The sequence below is a fragment of the Ambystoma mexicanum genome, chromosome 8 (genome assembly GCF_040938575.1).
Source record: "Ambystoma mexicanum isolate Mex_15411 chromosome 8, UKY_AmexF1_1, whole genome shotgun sequence".
NCBI classification, from domain to species: Eukaryota; Metazoa; Chordata; class Amphibia; order Caudata; family Ambystomatidae; genus Ambystoma; species Ambystoma mexicanum.
The window spans coordinates 311076129-311098352 of NC_090929.1; the positions used below are offsets into that span (position 1 = coordinate 311076129).

The 22224-nt window shown below is 46.0% G+C and overlaps 1 protein-coding gene across 2 annotated transcripts in view; it reads right to left on the reverse strand.

Annotated features, from left to right (window-relative positions):
* LOC138471869 (ficolin-2-like) overlaps positions 1-22224 on the reverse strand; it is a 469580-nt gene that overhangs the window by 324514 nt on the left and 122842 nt on the right. For both annotated transcript variants that reach the window (XM_069609728.1, XM_069609729.1), the window contains exon 4: positions 18771-18806. In XM_069609728.1, the coding sequence (XP_069465829.1) occupies positions 18771-18806 (36 nt within the window). The remainder of the gene's footprint in view (positions 1-18770; positions 18807-22224) is intronic.

Below are 22224 nucleotides of genomic sequence, written 5' to 3' on the forward strand. Positions count from 1 at the left end.
TGGCCCAAACCAGTGGCGCGGATGTTAACCCCAGACATGTGGTTGCATACGCGAGCCGAGCGCTGTCAACGCCTGAACTGGCCTACTCCCAGGCCGAGAAGGAGAGTTTGGCAGCGGTCTGGGCGTGTGAGCATTTCCACAACTTCATAATCGGGAAAAGATTCACGCTGATCACCGATCATCAGGCACTTCTCTCATTATTCGGGAACCCGCATACCAAGATGCCACCGAGGATTGAGAGGTGGGGCATCCGCCTCCAGGAATACGATTATGACATTGTACACCGCCCGGGGGGCGATCTTAACCCCGCTGACTACCTCTCCCGACACCCCGTAGGGGCCCCGCTGGCACGCAAGGGTGACGTCGCGTATGTGCAATATGTGGCGGCTCAGGCGCTGCCCCCGGCATTGTCCCTTGAAAGGGTAGCGGCCGCATCAGCAGCCGATCCAACAACAGCCCTGGCGATCAGCCTCACGACGGCCAGCAAGTGGAAAGACCACCGCAGAGCCACCCTAGCTCACCCGGGGGTGAACAAACAAGAAATTGAACGGCTAGCCCGGGTCCATGGTGAACTGGCGGTAAAGGACGATAATATCCTGCTCAGAGGGTGCAGGATCGTCATCCCTACCACACTCAGGAGCGAGGTGGTCAGCATAGCGCATGAAGGTCACAGGGGAGCCGAGAACACAAAGAAACAGCTCAGGTGCCATGTGTGGTTCCCCCTCCTGGACGCAGCCGTGGACGAGTGGGTAAGGAACTGCCACGCCTGTCAGTGCACAGCCCCTGCAGAACGTCCGCCCCCGCTCCAACATACTCAAATACCGGATCACCCATGGGAACGAGTAGCCATGGATTTCTACGGGCCTACTGAAGCGGGCGACTACATCCTGCTCTTCATGGATGAACACTCAAGGTTCCCGATTGCCAAGGTAGTCAATTCCACGGCGTTCACTCAAGTGGCGGCGACGATAGAAGAGGTCTTTAGTGAGTGGGGGATCCCCAAGTGGGTCAAGTCCGACAACGGACCACCGTTCTGTGGACACGAATTTGGGACATTGGCAGAGCACCTGGGGTTCAGGCACATGAAGATCACACCGCGCCACCCCCAGGCGAACGGAATGGCGGAGCGCTTCATGGCATCGATCAAGAAGGCTATACAAAGGGCACGGCTGGACGCAGTTGATACACACCAAGCGCTATGCCGCCTGTTACGAGATTACAGGAACACTCCTCATGAAGTCACAAATAAGATGCCCGCAGAGCTCATGTTCCGATATGAGGTGCGAACCCGCATCCCGAGAAGTACGGCGCAGGCTGAGCCGGCCGACCACGATCTGCTCCAGAGAGATGCGGCGGCAAAAGAGAATGCGAGGCGCCGCACTGATGCACGAAGAGGAGCGGTGCTGCCGGAGTTCCAGGTGGGAGACGAAGTCCTGGTACAGCAGCCGGCAGGCAGGAAGACAGACCCGCGGTTTGCTCCAAGCCCCATGAGGATTGTTGCCATGAAAGGCACGATGGTGACGGCAGAAGACCAGAACAGGACCGTCACCAGAAACTGTCAGCAGTTCAGGCCATATGCAAGAAGAGAGCCCACAGAAGGACCTCAGAGGGCACTCTCACCGGAACCAAGGATGCAGAGGGATGATGAGTGGTTTCCCCCGGAAGGAGATCCCCGGGACATGGCCCAGAGTGAAGTGATTGAAGAGGAGCCCGATCTGGGGACTCGAGGTGAGAGGCCGAGACGACTCATAAAGAAGCCGATGAGACTTGTTGAAGAGTGTTGAGTTATTGTTTAGACACAGAGTGTCAAGTTGATGTTTGGACATATTGTCCGGGGGTAGTGTTACCCGGGACTCAAGGGGTTAACGCTCGTGAGCCCCCTCCGTTGGAAAGGCGGAGCTTGACTGGGCAAGGGCGTTATGGGGCACGTGCGCAGCGAATGCCAGTTCCTACTTGTTTGTGAAAGAATAAAGAAGTTCCTCCTATCTCTCCGTGTGTGCGTCCCTCATTTGGGCCTAGATCCCTAGGCAACAACATCCCTCTTCCTTGTACCACTATTCACTTATGAGGTAAAATATTCCAAGACAAGAACTCACCCCTCATCCCAGCAATACGATACTCCCAGAATCTCAACATGCCACCGTTAACTTTGCCTCATGGGCAGACAGTCACGGGGGCAGCTGAGCTACCATCTGCAACAAAATCCTCTGTCTACAGGGTTTTGAGGGGAAACATGTTCATGGCTTCCTTATGTGTGTACCCTCTGCTGAGCTCAGGGGACTTGTTAATGTGGGATAATCGTCCTGGAACCCAGTCTGAGCGAGGGTTCCTAGCCGAGGGCGATGCCACAATGCAGACAGCCACGTGAATGAACATTGCATTCATCAATCAGGATGGACTCACGTAGTCTTGAGGAAATAAGGAGTGGTGAAAGGTGTTATGAGCTACTGGCCCGCGACGGAAAAGTGATCCATTCCTGAGCAGTAGCTGGTTGGTGTTAGCCACCGCAGGAGGAGGGCATGCAAGTTATTATATTGGCACAATCTCCAGCGAACTGAGGCACTAACATGGCAGCCCACCTGGGTTGGAAAGCTGTGTAGTGACATTCATTGGCATATAAGGATGCTAGGAACTCTGTTGCAGTGCAGCATTCTTGGCAATGCTCTGTCAAATCAAGTCCAGCAAGTGCACTGAAATGAGTGCATAGGGGAGAGTTAAGTTAAAGAGAAGCCATGTGGAAATGGACTTTGACCCCAACAGTCCTCCATCCTCAGATAGATGATAAAGGAGGAGGCATAAAAATACAAGGGGGTTCAAATGAGAATTGTCCAAATATTCAAAAAGGCTTTTAAAGAATGGGATAGAAAGAGAACCGGAAAAGGACTCCCCCTCGCCCCCTCGCATCATCACCTTCAGAATCATTGCAAGCAGGTGATCAGAAGAGAAAATATCTAGACAGATGGCAGTGGCCAGGGTGTGGGCACATGTCTCAGAATGTATGTGGTTTGCAGTGGAAGAAGCAGTTCAGATGGAGGATAGGATGGCTAGCGGGTACTCCCTCCACACTTCAACCCAACCTGAAAACAGGGTTGACTCTTCTACCAGGGGTGAAAGAGGATCTGTTTAACGAATGGAAAGAACCAGAAAGGTTCATGTCAAAGCTGTATCTCCTGAAAGTAGCAGAAAAGAGAGTACCTTAAATAATTCTGATACCATCCTGCCCAGTTCGGTAGGTCATTCTACAATGGTGCTGGAGGAATCCCATTGATAAGAAGGTAGACTTCGACCTTAAAAGGGAATATTTAGGGTCGGTTCCGACTTTAGAAGAAGTGACATATGCCACGTACACAGCAGAAAGAGATCTTGGTGGGTTCAAGAACTTGCATAAAGCCCTCTATGATGGTATAGACTTTGCCACCATGTTTCAAGGCAAGAAGAATCAGATAGACTTCCTTTCCGTCTGATGTATGATTGAGTGAAATCATCAGCAGCATAAGGGACTGGTGCACCGGGTAACACCAGAAGACAGCAGCCATGAGAATTGCCGTCAAAGGACAGATGCTGTTAGGAGACGCACTTGAAGAAAGGGTACATAATGGCCTTGTTACAAGTTTCACTGTAATTCAGTGGTAAATCTGCCAAATTACTGCCAAAATAGTTTAACGTTTAACGCCACTCAGCCCTGTGGGTTTACCATGGGACTACGAGTGGAGTCAAGAGGGTGGCAATATACATTTTTGGGGTCCATAGGACAACCTGGGGATTTTGGCAGAATTACTACAGGCGGTATTTCTAATGCAGTATTTCTGCACATTTTTGGGGGTAAAGTCGAGGATTCACCTCCAGCTTGTGGCTATTATCAAAGTAAGGGATGTCATTTTCAGATCGTGATTTGTTTATTTCTGGTCAGAAAAAGTCCTGCAGAAATGGCCATGTCATGAGCAGAGAAGTCTTTATGGGAGGGAAAAAGGGGCACTTGCTCTGGGTTTAAAAAATCAGTTCCCATTGTTCACCAAACTTGAATAGCATGTCAGAGTATTTCATGGTGTACTGCTGTGGTTCTACAGCTATTGCCAGTGTGTTGTTGACAAGTACATTCTGTTCTGATAAATTCATCCTGTAATGCTTTTTGTGTTCATTTGTGGGATACATAGTTTGAACGCTAACTACAGCACAACTCCTGCAGCATTCTCACTTTTCTGTGGGTAATATTTTGATCATGGGCAATAGCCAAATTTGAAATGCATGTTTATAAATGTGAGTGTCGTGATGGTTCAGATGATAGCTCAGTGTGTCAAGTACGTACTGCTGAGATCTGTGTTCGATTACAAAACCAAAATGCAGCAAGGCCACCTCAGCCTTTCCTATGAGTTAATTTTATTAACCTACATGTATATGTACTTTTTAGCACAACAGGTGCCTTCATCGCCGGTGTACCTGCACCAGATAGTGATTGCTATAAAAACTAACATAGCATCAGTATGATGACGGTCTAGAATTTGGTTTATTCAGATGGGGAGTTGGAAAACCTAGACAGCCACCTCCAAAGATTAGCATAAATTGTTAGTCTGGAGAGGCTATTAGGTGTCCAAATTGAAGACTGTGGAACCATCTGGTCTTTGCCAGCAGATGATAATAATGATGTTATTTATATAGCACCTTAATCCAAAGCGCTTTACAGAGCACATATTTACATACAATATCACCCAACCAAAATGGGTACTCATTTATCGACCTCGGAAGGATGAAAGGCTGAGTTGGCCTTGCCGGGATTCGAACCTGCGACCTGCAGATCTCACTCAGATCACAGCAGCGAGCGCTCAACCCGCCAAGCTATCTAACCTGACATAATGATCCTGGACAAATCATGGTATATCACTGACAGTACAGTGCTGTCTTCCGTGCAAGGTTTTGCCTTCTCACATGCTGGTGGCATTGTTTGGCCCATTACCAGATCTTTCAGTTTCTGTAAGCCATTTGAGTGGAAATGGTTCTAGATAGGGGAAAACAGACCAGACAAAAAAGTTTGCTTTTTCGTACACTTCAAAGGTTTTTCTGAACGTTCATAAATAACCATTTCACAAGCTTGTGTTTTGGGTGTAGTCAAAGCTTTCAGATAGGACAGAGAAACCCAGATAATCTTTTAAGATCGCATCAATTCTAGGCTGGTACTTAGATTCTATGTTATGTTATGTTATTTTATTTATAAGGCACCAAAGCCCGAAGGCATCCAGACGCCAAGAAAAAGAAAAATAGGCCCTATCTAGTACAACCAGGTAGCTGGATCAGATTTTTATGAGAATAGAAAAGTCTTCAACTGTTTCCGAAAAATCAGAAGATCGGTTGTAGTGCGTCGAGACGCCAGGAGGGCGTTCCAGGCCTGTGCGGCCTGCACATGAAAGGCGCCGCCATTTCCACAAGCTCTTTTTACTCGATCTACGTGTAGAGAGCAGGACTTAGCGGAGCGAAGACATCTACTAGGCACATATATCTTCAGCCTGTTCCTAAGATATATAGGTGCGTCACCGTAGATGCATTTATGACAGGTTGTCATGAGCTTGAATTATATTCTAGCTGAGATCGACAGCCAGTGGAGACTCCTCCTGGCTGCAGATGTGGGCTCTAAACGCTTAATCCAAAAGACGATGCGTACCGCAGTGTTTTGAATCTTTTGGAGTCTTTGTAAATCTACTTTCTTTGCCCCTCCCAGAAGAGCGTTACAATACTCCACTCTAGGCAGTATTACAGCCTGGACACATTTTTTGCGGCTTTCCTCTGAAACCAACGGGGCCACTTGACGAGGCACCTCCAGGTGATAATTAGTGCTTTTCACAATGGCGTCAACATGGGCCTTGTTGTCTAGACTGGACTCCAAATAGGTGCCCAAGGTCTTAACCTTGGGTACCACTGGTATCTGTCATGATGCCTACCTCCAAGGAGCCGAGTCCGACCCAGCAACCCCAGAGGCAGGCATCATTCCCCCCAGGGAAGTGCCAGCGGGCCCAAGCTGGGGCCCTTTGGACACAGTCCTGGCGCCTTAGGCGCCAGGCTCATGTTGGACCCCTGTCCTGGCGCCTTAGGCGCCAGGCTCATAAAGCTAGACATGTGTTCAAGTGTTTCAATGTGCACTTAGCTGATGCAGACCATGCTGCTACATCCAGGCCCTCTTGAGGCCTGAATGGAACTACTTTACCTGTGGGACTACTTTCCACCTGGGTGTGGTCGGGGAAGGATACATACCTGATCGGTGGAAGGATACATACCTGGAACTTCTTCCAAAGCTATTTAAACCATGCCCGATCAGCAACTCTTGCTTCGCGTTGTTCTGCTCCTCGCAGCTGGACGCTCACTGTGTCAGCTCCTGCATCTGGACTTCAGCCACGCCTGTCAGCATCCTGGGTCACCTGCAAAGGGAGATAAGAGAGAATTGGAGAGAAAGAAGACCTTACCTGCTAAAGCTGTATCACGGAGACATCACACCGACGATCCTGAAAGGGAAGACATCATTTTTAAAAGCTTTTCGCTTCGATCGCTGCAGCGCTGCATTTCACTCACCTTTCCTGGGCACCTCCATCTTCAGCAGCGATCATCCGGATCCGCAGCCACTTCCCAGTGCCTAGAGAGAAAAAGACAAGAACACAAGGTGAGAGAAGGAAGGGAATAGGAAAAGCTCAGTTTCCTTCTAAGACTTACCAGTTGGGTCATTCCCATTTCATTTCGGGTCCTGCCGCTTCCTGGCATTCCGGACCCCGGCCCCTATGGGGAAAAAAGACAAAGACATTGAATGAGCGAATGCAAAGACATTACCCGAACGCTCATCCAGAACTTACCTGTCATTTATTGGAACTGCACGTTTCACTTCGGGTCGGCGCCATATCTCTGGCATTCCGAACCCCGGCCCCTAAGGGGAAAAAGACATAAGCGTTAGCGCTTGCTGCAATAAGACAATGAACATTATTATTAAGCTTGAACTTTTGAACTTGCAACAGAATTCTTACAGCGCCTTACCTGAATAGTCAAGCTTATTTGAACTTCCATCAAACCTCAATCCAGTGAAGTAACTGGGTTTCAACGCGCCCCTGCATCAGAAGCAGGATGGAGAACTCATCCTTCCAGACCCTAAGGTGAGACTTCACGGGGAATCGTGGAAGGGTATCGTGGAGGGTTGGAAGGAAGTGGGAGGCTTGGCATTATTCCGTCAGTAGGTAATACTCCCTTTTCACGCACAGGGGAATATTCCTACGAGCCAGAGAAGCCAGAGTAGAGGGGCCCTACCTGTCCATCTTCAGAGTCCTGCGCTTCACCATTGAAGAAGCATCAGCACTCGAAGCCAGTCCTGCGCCTCCGTGGGAATCAGGTGAGCGTGACAGAACGCGAAGCCTACCCACAATTTCCCACCCGGGCGCTATGGAGACTTCCGAGACAGATCAGCTGGCCCAGCTTTTGGGAGAATTACGGGCAGAAGTGCACTCAGCCCGCCAGGAGACTAACGCTCTCAAAAGAGAACTGATCCTATCCAAGGAAAGAACAGACGACCTGGCCAAAAGGTTATTGCAGGCCCAGGCAGGGCACACTCCTTTACCTAATTCCGGAGGTACTTCCACATCAATGGGTTTGAATAACCCGGTACAAATCAATCTACCTGGATACATGCCTTTGGCCCCGCCTGAACATTTTGCGGGGGATCCCAAGAAATATGCCGTCTTTATGAACCAATGTCGTTTACACTTTCTATGCAGACCTGGGGCCTTCCCTAACGACCAGACCAAGGTAGCCTTTATACTATCTTACCTCAGTGGCAGTGCTGCCGATTGGTCTATTCCATTGGTAAATCAGGATGATCCCATTCTCCAGAATTTTCAGGGTTTCCAGGCCAGCATGGAAAGATTGTTTGCTCGACACTCTCAAGGACAGGCCCTTGATAACGAACTGCTATCCTTACGACAAGGTAATCAGGATCTCCTGTCCTACGTTGCCACCTTTAATAGACTGGTTGTGGAAACTGGATGGCCAGAAAACAAAAGGATCACATTGTTTCATCGAGGCCTGCGCGGAGAGCTTAAGGATGTTCTAGCTCAGATAGTAGATCCACCCCAGGTCTGCGCAGACTACATAGACTTGGTGGTTCAACTTGATCACAGACTTCAAAATAGAAAAGCAGATCGGTTCAAGTACGAAACCCGAGTACCGATCAAAACCCAAGCCAACTTCAAGAGTACCGACGTATCCAAACCTATGCAAATCGGCGGTGTTAAAGGACCATTAACGCAGAAGGAACGAGAGAGAAGACGGCAAATGCAACTTTGTCTGTATTGCGGGACTTCCGGTCACTTTCTTTGAAATTGTCCGGTTAAACCACCTAAGAAGGTGGTTGGAGCCACTGATAACGATTTATTGACACCTGATTCGGGAAACGACCTAGCCCGACAAGCGTAGGGGTCCGCTTGCCGAGCTTGAAAACAGATTCTTTGACCTCGCATTTTGTCATGCCAATGGTGCTCGGGGACCCAAAACAGCCTCAGCAGTTGCATGCTATAAAAGCATACATCGACAGTGGAGCTATTGGAAATTACATAGACCGTGAATTGGCTTCCAGGATTAAGCTCCCTCTCTGCCCGAAAGTAACCCAAGATGTCATTACTACAGTAGATGGAACCGAAATAGCCTCAGGGCCTGTAACGCATTCCACTGTTGAAATGACACTGGTGGGTCAGGATGGACATAGGGTAACAATCGTGTTTGATGTGATCAAGGCCCCACAATTTCAAGTAATTCTTGGAATTCCTTGGTTAGAAACACATAATCCCAGAATTGACTGGCGAGCAAAGAAGATAAGTTTTCCTGATTGTGAACCAACTTGTTATCCAAGAAATCCAGTTATGGGTCTAGCCTCAGCAACTTCCACCCCTGTACAGCTACCGTCAGAATACCAAGAATTCCAAGACGTTTTTCAGAAGGAACAGGCTAACACGTTACCTCCCCATCGGTCTTATGATTGCCAAATCGATCTGGTACCCAATGCTCAGCTACCTTGTAGTAGGATGTATGCTCTTAGGGAACCTGAGAACCTGCATTTGCGTCAGTATTTAGATCAGTACCTAGCCAATGGTTTTATTCGCCCGTCCAAGTCTCCTGTCTCCTCAGCTTTGTTCTTCGTGCCGAAAAAAGAGGGCGACCTTAGAACATGTATAGACTATCGCGCCCTAAATCAAATAACGATTAAGAATCGTTATCCTCTGCCCCTGATCCCTGAGCTTATCGACCAGGTGAAAGACGCTTGTCTGTCCACCAAGTTAGATCTTCGAGGAGCTTATCACCTGGTACGTATAAAGGAAGGCGACGAATGGAAGACTGCATTCCGCACCAAATTTGGGCTCTTCGAATATCAGGTGATGCCCTTCGGTTTGTGCAATGCACCTGCCGCCTTTCAGTACTTTATGAATGATGTTCTTCGGGAACTTATCGATGTCTGTGTCATTGTTTATATTGACGACATCCTGGTGTACTCTTCTTCAGAATCCGATCACAGAAAACATGTTAGGGCAGTTCTTGAGAAATTGCGCCAGCACAGACTATTTGCAAAGCTCGAAAAATGCGTTTTTCATACCACAGAAGTTGAGTTTCTCGGATTCATCCTGACACCAGAAGGAGTCCGAATGGACTCGCGAAAGGTGGACGCCATCCTCAAATGGCCATCTCCTAGCTCGGTGAAGGGAGTTCAGAGCATGCTCGGCTTCGTCAATTTCTATCGAAGATTCATTCCGGAATTTTCCCAAACAGTCCAACCCATCACAGCTCTCCTAAAGAAAAACAAATGCTTTGAATGGACTCTTGAGGCCGAACAAGCCTTTCAGGACCTGAAAACCAAATTCACCACTGCACCTGTATTAAAGCACCCGCACCCAGATCTCCCTTCTATTGTGGAAACCGACGCATCCAGTTCGGCCATGGGAGCTGTCCTGTCGCAAAGAGACCCAGAAACTAACCAACTACACCCTGTGGCCTTTTGGTCCAGGAAATGTTCTCCTCCTGAAATCAACTACGCAATTACCGACAAAGAGTTACTGGCTATTAAATCTGCTTTCAAGGCTTGGCGTCACTACCTTCTCGGGGCAAGACACACCATCACCGTAATTACGGACCACAGATATTTACAGTATTTAAAGACGGCCAAAGCTCAATCTTCACGACAACTCCGATGGGCTCTATTCTTTGCGGAATTTGATTTTGTAATTACCTATCGCCCTGGCTGCAAGAATGGTAAAGCGGACGCCTTATCCCGGATTGGCATGGAAGAACCCAATTCGAGTTTAGAACCTGTGCCAATCATACCTGAACAAAGAATCTTAGGCCTAACTTCATTGCAAACTATTGAGGACATCCAAACGCAAGTAAAACAACTTCTAGACTCTTCAGCCTTACTGGAATGGAGTCAAAAGGGTCCTCATTACTCCGTTAAGGATGATTTACCCTACTTCCAGGAGCGGTTGTTTCTGCCAAGTAAAGAATTGCAAGAACTTGTTATTGCCCATCATCATGAATCATTAATGGAAGGACACCCTGGTATCGCTAAAACGGAGGAAAAAATCAAACGCCACTTCTGGTGGCCTTCTTGGAGAAAAGACATAAAGTCTTTTGTATTGTCTTGCGGAATTTGCGCCCAAAACAAGGGTCAAAAGAAAAGGCCAGCGGGCCTACTTCAACCCTTGGATATTCCACCGGCACCATGGCACACCTTGTCAATGGACTTTATAACTGACCTGCCTCCTTGTGCTGGTTACAACACCATTCTTGTAATTGTGGATCTATTCTCCAAAATGGCCCACTTTATCCCTTTAAAAGGTTTGCCTTCAGCTTCCACCTTGGCCAAGGAATTTCTGGAGAATATAGTTCGCATACATGGTTTCCCTTCCATATTAGTCTCGGATCGTGGAAGTCAATTTATCTCCCATTTTTGGAAGAAGTGTTGCCAACTAGCACAAATAGATGTGCGGTTATCCACCAGCCACCACCCCCAGACCGACAGACAAACCGAGAGAACCAATCAGACTCTCGAGCAATATCTTCGGTGCATGTTACACCAATCCGAGTTAAATTGGAAAGACATCCTTTGGATCCCAGAATATGCATACAACAATTCAGTGCATTCTGGAACCGGACAAACTCCTTTTTATACTTTGTATGGTCACCATCCTCGGACCTCTGACCTAGATCCACCTCTGACCCTGGAAATGCCCGCAGTAAATCATTTGCATTCCACAATAACCCGAGCCTTCAAAGAAGCTGCAACTCATTTACAGCAAGCCAAGAAAAAGTATAAAGAAAACACTGATTTGCACCGAAGTAAAACTCCTCCTTACCAAGTAGGAGACCAGGTATGGCTAGCAACGAAACATTTACCCCTCAAGGGCCCGCGAACCTTCAATCCCAGATTCATAGGACCTTATCCCATCAAGGCTATAATCAATCCCGTGGCCTTTAAACTGGATTTACCGTCCAACATGCGTATTCATCCAGTTTTTCATGCATCACTTTTGAAGCCAGTACAACCAGGGACCCGACTGTCCAAGCCTCCAGACCCAGTTCAAATTGGAGGGGAATTAGAATTCGAAGTTAAAGATATTTTAGACTCCAAGGTGTTAAAGTCACAACTCTTCTATCTTGTTGACTGGAAGGGATATGGACCTCAGGAGAGATCGTGGGAGCCTACTAACCATGTTCACGCACCTCGATTAATACAAAGGTTCCACCGGAGATTTCCGAACAAGCCAAGACCCCCGGAGGGAACAACCTTGGGAGGGGCCTTGAGGGGGGGTACTGTCATGATGCCTACCTCCAAGGAGCCGAGTCCGACCCAGCAACCCCAGAGGCAGGCATCATTCCCCCCAGGGAAGTGCCAGCGGGCCCAAGCTGGGGCCCTTTGGACACAGTCCTGGCGCCTTAGGCGCCAGGCTCATGTTGGACCCCTGTCCTGGCGCCTTAGGCGCCAGGCTCATAAAGCTAGACATGTGTTCAAGTGTTTCAATGTGCACTTACCTGATGCAGACCATGCTGCTACATCCAGGCCCTCTTGAGGCCTGAATGGAACTACTTTACCTGCGGGACTACTTTCCATCTGGGTGTGGTCGGGGAAGGATACATACCTGATCGGTGGAAGGATACATACCTGGAACTTCTTCCAAAGCTATTTAAACCACGCCCGATCAGCAACTCTTTCTTCGCGTTGTTCTGCTCCTCGCAGCTGGACGCTCACATCTGGACTTCAGCCACGCCTGTCAGCATCCTGGGTTACCTGCAAAGGGAGATAAGAGAGAATTGGCGAGAAAGAAGACCTTACCTGCTAAAGCTGTATCACGGAGACATCACACCGACGATCCTGAAAGGGAAGACATCATTTTTAAAAGCTTTTCGCTTCGATCGCTGCAGCGCTGCATTTCACTCACCTTTCCTGGGCACCTCCATCTTCAGCAGCGATCATCCGGATCCGCAGCCACTTCCCAGTGCCTAGAGAGAAAAAGACAAGAACACAAGGTGAGAGAAGGAAGGGAATAGGAAAAGCTCAGTTTCCTTCTAAGACTTACCAGTTGGGTCATTCCCATTTCATTTCGGGTCCTGCCGCTTCCTGGCATTCCGGACCCCGGCCCATATGGGGAAAAAAGACAAAGACATTGAATGAGCGAATGCAAAGACATTTCCCGAACGCTCATCCAGAACTTACCTGTCATTTATTGGAACTGCACGTTTCACTTCGGGTCGGCGCCATATCTCCGGCATTCCGAACCCCGGCCCCTAAGGGGAAAAAGACATAAGCGTTAGCGCTTGCTGCAATAAGACAATGAACATTATTATTAAGCTTGAACTTTTGAACTTGCAACAGAACTCTTACAGCGCCTTACCTGAATAGTCAAGCTTATTTGAACTTCCATCAAACCTCAATCCAGTGAAGTAACTGGGTTTCAACGCGCCCCTGCATCAGAAGCAGGATGGAGAACTCATCCTTCCAGACCCTAAGGTGAGACTTCATGGGGAATCGTGGAAGGGTATCGTGGAGGGTTGGAAGGAAGTGGGAGGCTTGAGCATTATTCTGTCAGTAGGTAATACTCCCTTTTCACGCACAGGGGAATATTCCTACGAGCCAGAGAAGCCAGAGTAGAGGGGCCCTACCTGTCCATCTTCAGAGTCCTGCGCTTCACCATTGAAGAAGCATCAGCACTCGAAGCCAGACCTGCGCCTCCGTGGGAATCAGGTGAGCGTGACAGTATCTGACATCCGTCGACCAAAAAACTATTGTACTGAAACCCAACTTCAATTTAGCATGTATGGGACCATATGATATGATATGGCATTTGTAACGCGCCTATACACAATATAACATTAGTTCTGTCTTGGTGGCGTTAAGGCAGAGCCAATTGGTTGTCATCCAGCTTTTTACCATTTGGTAGACCCTGTCTAAGTTTTGTTGGTCCTTACTGTGATCTTCAACGACCTCCAGTGCCAACTGAAAGTCGTCTGCATAATTGCAGAAAAAGAGGTTTGAATTCTCAAGATCCCTACATAATGGGATAATATAAATGTTAAAGAGCAAGGGGGAGAGCCAAGCCCCCTGAGTGACTCCACAGATGGTAATCTCAGCATCAGAGTCGCTCTCACCCCAGTACACTCGGGAACTACGTCCCTCAAGGAATGTCTTGAGCCAGGTTATTGCCTCCACTGAGAGACCTCCAACAGTAGACATGCGGTCTAACAGAATCTTATGATCTAGCAAGTCAAAGGCTGCCGATAGATCGAGTAGCATCAGCAGCCCGGACTTGCCAGATTCCAGTCCAGATAGCATGTGCATCTGCAGATCCAGCAAGGCACTCTCGCTGCCATGAAAGCTGCAGAACCCTGATTGTTTAGTGTGAAAGATATTTCTTTCTGCCACATGTGCCTGCAGTTGTAACGTGGCTACTTTGTCCACAAGTTTTAGAAAAAAGAGGGTATTAGTAATTGGTCTGAGGTTTGCGGCATCATTAGGGTCTAGACCAACCTTTTTTAACAGTGGAGTGACTACTACATGTTTTATAGATGGGGGAAGGTGGTTTGTACGAAAAGAGGAATTTACAAAACGACAGAGAAAAGGGGCAAACATGTCCTTATGTTCTAATATGATTTTAGATGGTAAAAGTTCACCTGGGCATCTAGTCGGATGCATGACTTGCTTAATGTTACAAACATCTGTTATAGTATGTTCTTTGAAATTAAACTTTGCTTGGGGTTGTTGAGGAGATTGTTCTCCTTCAGTAGAAAATGTAGGTGTAATTTTAGATTTAAACTGTGTCTCCTTATAGCTGTCATGATTGGGTTCGTTGAAAGTAACACTAGGAGTTATTTTGGCTTATTCTTGAAAGATTTTATTCTGGCCCGTTTTCAATTTATCAGCAAAAGCTTTTTGTACCTTTTTACAATCATCCCGTGTGGGTTTGATAACCGGGTTTATACTGGCGGCCTTTTCCCAAGATCTCAGGCGACTAAAAAGATCTTTAGTTTGATTCCCAGCATTAGTAATTTGATTATTGTAGAAGTTATGCTTAGCTTGTACAATTTCCGAATTATATTCTTTAGCCTTAATTTTCCAAATGTTGAGGTTTTCTGTGGTGTGGAGTAAACCATTGGTGATGGTTAGGGGTATCTCTAACCTTTCTAACTTTCAACGGTGCAATGTGATCCAGCATTTTTAGAATTTGATCATTATAGGTACTAATAAGTACTTCCGGACTATCTGAGTCCTTAGTAGTTTCCATTATCATCTCCAAGCATGCTTAAAGAATAGGAGGCGTAACCAACTTCATATTCCTTCCAAGCAATTCATGCATTGGTTCATGTTTCCTGGGATGAGTGATAGGAAGTGTCAATTGAAAATATATAGAGGAATGATCCGACCAAGGACATGGCGTGGTAACTACATTATCAATCAAAATATTTCCACTTCCCCGTCAATACAGGATATGACCTTTTATATGCGTAGGTTCGTTGTTATGAATAAATATATGATGGTTATGTAAGGATTTTTCAAGATCAATAGCTTTCCTGTCCTTGACATGTCCTTCCATAAGTTAAAGCCACCCAGAATCACCACTGCAGAGTTAGTGCTTACTATCCTTGATAATGGAGACAATGAAGCTTGATTTATTCTCGTGTTGTATAATATTTGTTTCTATATTGTTTTTTTTTAATTAACATGTTGGTTTATGTGATTTGTGTACTTTCCAAGTCAGTTCTATAAAATGGGCTTATTTTAGTTCATGCTAAGAGCTTGAAAACAATGTGGTAAAATAAAGAAATTGCAGAGTGGGCGCAAATCCCAGTTTCACCTCTTGACCAATGTGTGATCCTCGGGACCCCATTTAATCTCGTATTGCTGACATGTCAAAAGTAATTCCCCAAACCTTTAAAAATTGTAGGCCTTCCAGAGTAATTTTGTTGTCAGGGTATGATCTTCAAAAAAGCCTCACTATGAGGCCCAATTTGTGCTTTTTTTACATTTTGGAATCACATCTGTGTTTGGAAACGTATCATCCTAGATGTGAAAGGTGGTGAGATCACCAATGCATTATTAATTGTGACAACACCTTTAGCGGCTCATTGTACCAGCAGATAATAGTCCGACTGCCCTTCTTAAAAGCATTGGCTTGGCTGAAGGTTTTATCACCTAATTACAGTAGCCAGGGTTCGAGTCTGTTGCTACCTTTGGTAGGCGGTGAAAACGAAAGAAAATGGCAATGGAAAGATATGTTATGTTTTGTTTCTCTGCTTTTGTACTGGGCCGAATCACCACCATAGTAGTTTCAAAGCACTGTATCCTTGTCCAAGGCATATTGTGCCCTTGCTCTTGGTCACCAGACCGTCGTCTGCTGAGATTAACAGCACAAGTAAGTGTAGTAAGTAAAAGCAAATGTGAGGAAGCAGTTTGCAGACACATGGAGCGAGTTAAGAAGGGCAAAATGTTTGCACTAATATGGATGCATGTTCGTCTATTATGTACAAACTATCTTCAGAGAGAGAGGCAGCACTGCTAATAAATGCACTGGAATTCCAAGGCAGAGGTGGAGTATTATAAAATAAGGATCAAATAGTGCTGGGTGTATGAGTGGCTCGAGAGCATGCTCGTACAATTCTGGTAGAATAGCCCATCTGGGCATCAGACAGTGCCATTCTACCGAATACACATGCAGACTTCTCTGGGGGCTTCTCCAGGATCGATCAATGTTTTCTATTAGTCACAATCGCTGAGAAGTATACGAAAAGGAGGAAAATAGCCTTTTTGTGGCCCTTTTGGACCTTACGAAGGCTTTTGATTTTGTGAATTGTAATCTGTTGTGGGTAATGCTTAGGAGGAGTGGGATCCCATTAGGGCTCTTTCAATCAATTATCCTCCTTTATGAGAATACCTCAGCCAGGCTGAGGTGTGCAGTTACTCATAAATATTCAGTTGGCTTTATGACAAATGTAGGGGTAAAACAAGGGTGTCCATTGGCCCCACTATTGTTCTCATTATTTTGTTCCGATTTTAATCCTCATGAGGTTTCCCAAGGGTTGATCCCGCCCCTTTCAAACGGCGTGAAATTTAGCGCATTATTACATGCCGATGACACAGTGCTTATGGATTTGACTCCAGGCAGGCTTTTGCGTAGTTTAGAATACTCTAATAAGTATTTTATGTAGCACAGCTCTAAATTAAATACTCTTAAAATTAAGGTACTTGTTTTCAGTAAAGGGAAACCACCATTTAAATGAATTTTGGATAATCAGCCCATTGAGGTGGTGGAAGAATATAAGTACTTGGGCTTGGTATTTGCAAAAGGGGGAGGCTGGAAAAGCCACATAAATGCAGGAGCAAAGCAAGCAGTGGTGGGCCTGAGGGGCCTTCTTCGTATCTGTTAGAAGTTTGGCAAGAAACACCTGCATAAGTGCCGCCAGGTCTTTGAGTCGAAGGTTATTACAACAGTCCTTTATGGTGCAGAGATTTGGGTGGCAGCTTCACGCAGCTGTTTGGATATATCTTTGAACTGAGGCTTGCGAAAGATCACAGGCATCCCACAGAGAGCAAGGGGGGGGGGCATTCTGAGACATGAGCTGGGGATTGTTAGTATAGTATTGCAAGCACAGCAGAGGTTTTTAGAATTGATATTGGTATTGCTCTGGGTGAATCTATGCAAAATGCTACTAAAGATCCGAAGTGCTGGTATAATTCTGGAATGAATCTTCTTAAAGGATGGAGGTTAAGGGAAGTGATCTATCTCGCAGGGAGCGCAGATCTCTCCTAAATGAGAGAGCTGTAGATGTGGACTTTGAGGCTCTCTCTGTGAGATGTGGCACCCTACCCTCTATGAATTTCTATACTCCATGGTACACCCGACCTGGTCTCATCCAAGGAAGGAAGGAAGGAAGGAAGGAAGGAAGGAAGGAAGGAAGGAAGGAAGGAAGGAAGGAAGGAAGGAAGGAAGGAAGGAAGGAAGGAAGGAAGGAAGGAAGGAAGGAAGGAAGGAAGGAAACGCAGATGTTACACTCTCTCATTGGGCCTCATTACGAGGTTGCTGGTACAGTAACAACAGTACCGTTGTTACAATACCGGAAAACTACGAGTTCTGCTCACTGTGCCTTTGCAGCCACCAGGTCTGACTTGGTGGCCATACCAGCACCTGCAAGCAGAACATGATGGTAGTACCGGTACCATTATTAACGGTACCGGTGCTAGACATTTTTCCGGCGCCCAGAAAAGGGCAATTACCGGGTCCGGCAAGGTCGTAATGACCCGGTATTTGCCCTTTTCTGGGCGCCGGAAAAAAATGAATACCAGCGGCAGCCTTGTAATGAAGCAATGTGTTGAATGGGTATATGCCAATCAATATGGAAGATACAAGAGCCCTACAAGCATGACAGTTAAATGTGTGCTCATGTGGCACATACAACCATTTATCAGAAAGTAGAAACTGAAAATAAGTTTCGGATGGAGACAGTTGGTCAATAAGCACACAATTGGGCCTCATTAAAAGTTACTGGACCGGCAAACTACGAGTTCTGCTCGGGCATACCAGCACCCGCGAGCAGAGCTTGTCGGATGCACCAGCACCATTCGGAATGGTGCTGGTGCATCCGGCCTCCCCATTCCCATTGAAGCCTATTGGAATGGGGAGTAAAAGTTTCTGGCCCCTGGCGATGGGAAAATACAGGGTCTGCCAGGGTTGTAATGGCCATGTATTTCCCCATTGCCATGTGCCGAAAAAATTTGCAAGTTTGGCGGCAGACTGCCGGTTTTACCGTCAAGGCTACTGCCAAACTTGTAATGAGGCCCAATGTCAACACAAACTGAGCAGAGAACACTGTTGACTATTCAACTTGCAGACTTAAGGTTTGTAAATAAATGTAACATTTGGGAGCTCAGCCCAATAAGAATGTGGTACATTTTCCATCTTTAGCACTAAACTACCCATTAAGCAACAAGGTACATTAGTTAAATGGGTTCTCATTCGTACTTCACTGATGTTTCAAAAGCGTTGGGCCAGGAATCATATAGAAAATAACCATTGAATGGCCAGCCTGTATTTGAAAAAATCAAACGTGTGACCCTGTTATTGATTGCCAGCACTGACATGGTAAACAACCGAACCAGCAAACCGATAACAAGATCCTTGATCAATGCATGTCATGAATTCAGTCTCAGCATTGAATTACAAGTTATATTACACTTACTGGTAGGCATGTGCGTTGGGAATTTGAAAAACTCTTACCTCTTTCTCCTTTGCTTCCAGTATCACCTTTGGACCCTGTTGAGAAAAGCAAAAAAATCTCAATGTCTCCTCACTTGTTTATCTCTTGCTCTCTTTACTGAGTACACACCTTGTGGATATCCCTAACACCCCAATAGGAATTGCCCACATGTTTCTTTTCAACTGCATATGAGTTAGAGAAACCGCAGGGATGTTCTTAGGGATGCCCTGTGTAACCCCTTCATTATTTTTTTCCAGAAAATAACTAAAGCTTCCTGATGGGGATGAGAGGATTAAAGATGTTGGCCAGCTGGAGTCCAGTAGAGGAGCACAACAAAGTCACCAGAGCCATTGGAAATAATATTATAATACATGGCAGCCTGCATTACCCGTATAAAAGATTGGAAACAATGTTCTTATTACAGGCTAGTCATGACATCACCCCTGACCTGAAATAGGACAAAGGTATGACTACCACTTTGCAATCAGTTATTACAGCTGGGTTGTGATGTCACAATGTTTGTTGCTGCAGCCAGCATAAACCCGATTTCCAGCTGCCACTGCAATACTTAATTAAAGTTGCGACAAGCGTTTCAAATTCTAATCTTTTAAAATAGCTGTCTGTGACACTTTATAAGCATTAAGTGATAATGAATTTTTTATAATCATATGCTTCTGTTGTGAACTGCTAAACACTAGCAGTGCAATAAATACATAAACAAATAAACATAAAAAGCTAATTAAGTACAGCACATCTATAGCAAAAACAGGAGTTATAAACAATCAGGAGAAAAATAGAGAAAAGAGGAAAGAAAAGAAGGGGTGGGATAAAAGTAAACAGTGATGTTAGGTAAGATTTACACAGAACTATGAACTGCCTGATTCATGGAATTATTTGCGTGAAAAACACAGATTTGTGCGCCTTTCTGCCCGAAAATCCCCATACTTCAAACAGGGATTTTCGGGCAGAAAGGCACGCAAATCTGCTTTTTTCACGCAAATAATTCCATGAATCAGGCTGTAAATCTTCCTGACCTGGGTCAACCCCAGAACCTTTTGCTTTATTAGTGGGATATTTTTCCTTAATACCTCAGTGAGTGGGAACCTTTATCCACACTCACATAATCTTTAACTCTTTTTATGGGTGTCATTTATTTTGACTCTCCGTGGTGTCTTTTTAAAGTTATCCCCTTTAGCAACTTATTGGCAATAAGGGCCTGTTGTTGCTGGGTTGCCCTAGGGGCTCCCCTTTTAACTTTCTTTTGCTAACCTTTAGAGAACTACAGTTCCCAAGAGTCAGGATCTTTGGATCCCTTTTACACTTTGTTAAGTGAAACCAGCACACCCCACCTTATGTGTAATGCTGGGGAGATACAATGTATCCCCTTTCACATTAAAACTGTAACAATTCTGTTACAGTGACAAACGTACCTTCAATGGCTGGTCGCAGTGATACCTTGTATTAATATGGTGCACCTTTACCGCGGGCTGTGTTCACAGCTGCAGCAAAGGCACCTAAGGGTACTTATTTTACCAAAATGGTCCCTGTCTTCTTTTTTCGCAATTTTAGTGTTTCTTGTCATTCCTTGTTCCTTCCCCTGACATCCAGGGCAGGAAATTCCTTTGTGTGATTTTCATCTTCGGCTGGAGTCCCCTGGACTCCCCGCCCAGGCTCCAGTCTGTCTGTGAGGGCAGGAAGCGAGGGAGGAGTCCAACAGCCTTTTGTCTTACACCTTGCCTGAATGGGAACAGATCCCATTGGGGGGCTTGTTGTCCTGAGTGGACAACCAGACCGCCCCGTCTTGTAAAATGCGGGGACAGAATGCAGAGGTTGGGCTGTAGTTCCTGATCAATACTGTGAACCTAGAAGCTGAATAAAAACCGACCACTGAAATGAAAACCAAAGACGATGATGAAGGAAAAGCGGCTGAAACGATTTCCAGTGACCAAATAGCCTGCTGTGTTACCTGGAGCTTGCAGTAGCTCTTCCTTCCAATCAACCTAGAGACTCTGAAAACAATGACCCTGATGCAGAACCTGGTGAGACACACTATAGTCAAGAAGACCTGCATTTTGAATCATCCAATGCATTTCTGCGAACTTGCGTTGTTGCAATACCCCAATACCCTGATACCTTGAGCCACTGTGCGGTGCACGGTCTTCCGAATTCAGAATGTTACAGAAAATTGGTGGGCATTCTGGTGGATCTCCAGAGACACAAATCAAGTCCAAAAAGTCCCCTCAACAGAGTGCTGGACCTTTGTAATGACGAGAATTCAACCACAATTTTCTGTCTTTTTCTGTGCTCCTTGAAAAGGCGCCAAATCAGCAGAACCACATTCAGCCATGAGGGAAACCTTGCCTAGAGCACTCTTCATCGATCCTTCCTGCAAAGTCCCTACCAAGGTCTTGTTTTCAGTCACCACGACAAGGAATCCACGGATCAGGTATTTGACTGCAGACCATGAAGTCCTCCTGCTGCAAAATCTTCTTCAATGCCGAGGTACTGTGTTGGCTTGCACATGTCCTTACCTTAAGTCAGTTTGAATTTCTGTGTAGCTGTGGGGTGTCTTCTGTGATGGGGAGGCCTCTCATTCAGTGCACCCAGTCCCACTGCTAGAATCCTGCTAGGGTGTCTTCTACGAAGCCCCTGGACCCTCTTCTAACTTAGAAGTAAAGTACTTTCCTGTTGGCCCAGATTTAATAAAGAATTCTGACTTTTGCTACTAAAGATCCTATCCTGACACTGTCTGTTCGTCACGAGTCCTAGTGACCCCCCTTCTGCCACTGAGAACACTCATGCTCCAAGAACAAGGAAAAGTCTTTCAAGGGATTGGTACTTTTGCCTAGAAAAGAAAAGAAGTTTTTAAAAGTGACTTACTTGTTAAGCGTTGGTTGGTAACTAAAACTCCAAGAGTGAACAGTTACACAAGTTCTTACTTACCTTGGATGTGTGATGGACTATTCTTAAAAGTATGGTTAACATCTTTTCTTCCTTAGCAACTATTTTTCCAGTCTAATAGAAAGTAGATGCAAAGGTATTTTACTCTCCTGTGATTAGGTTGTGCCTCTTCCCAAAAGTATAGTGTTGGTTTCACCAGATTATTCCTGCAGGGTAATTGTATGAGTGTCCTCCAACTGTTGGTACCACCAGATTAGTCCTATGAGGATAAGTGTATGAGTGTCCCTCAGCTGGGTCTTGCTTGCTCTGACTTGCTGCTAGCCTGCCTACAGTAAGTCTACATTAGGTTGTTGCCTAACTAGAATAACTTTGAGTTATTCAGAAAAAGTGTAATATTAGGGTTTACTTTCCCTGTGCTATCTAACCTAGAGTCTGTAGTTCTAACTATCCCTGATAATTCATACTTCAGTTATCCTTATAGCTGGGAAAGATCTAACCTGGACTGCTTGTGAGATATGCAAAGTGTATGAGTTTTACTTACCTTGTGTTAGCTGTGTGCCATCCATAAATAAG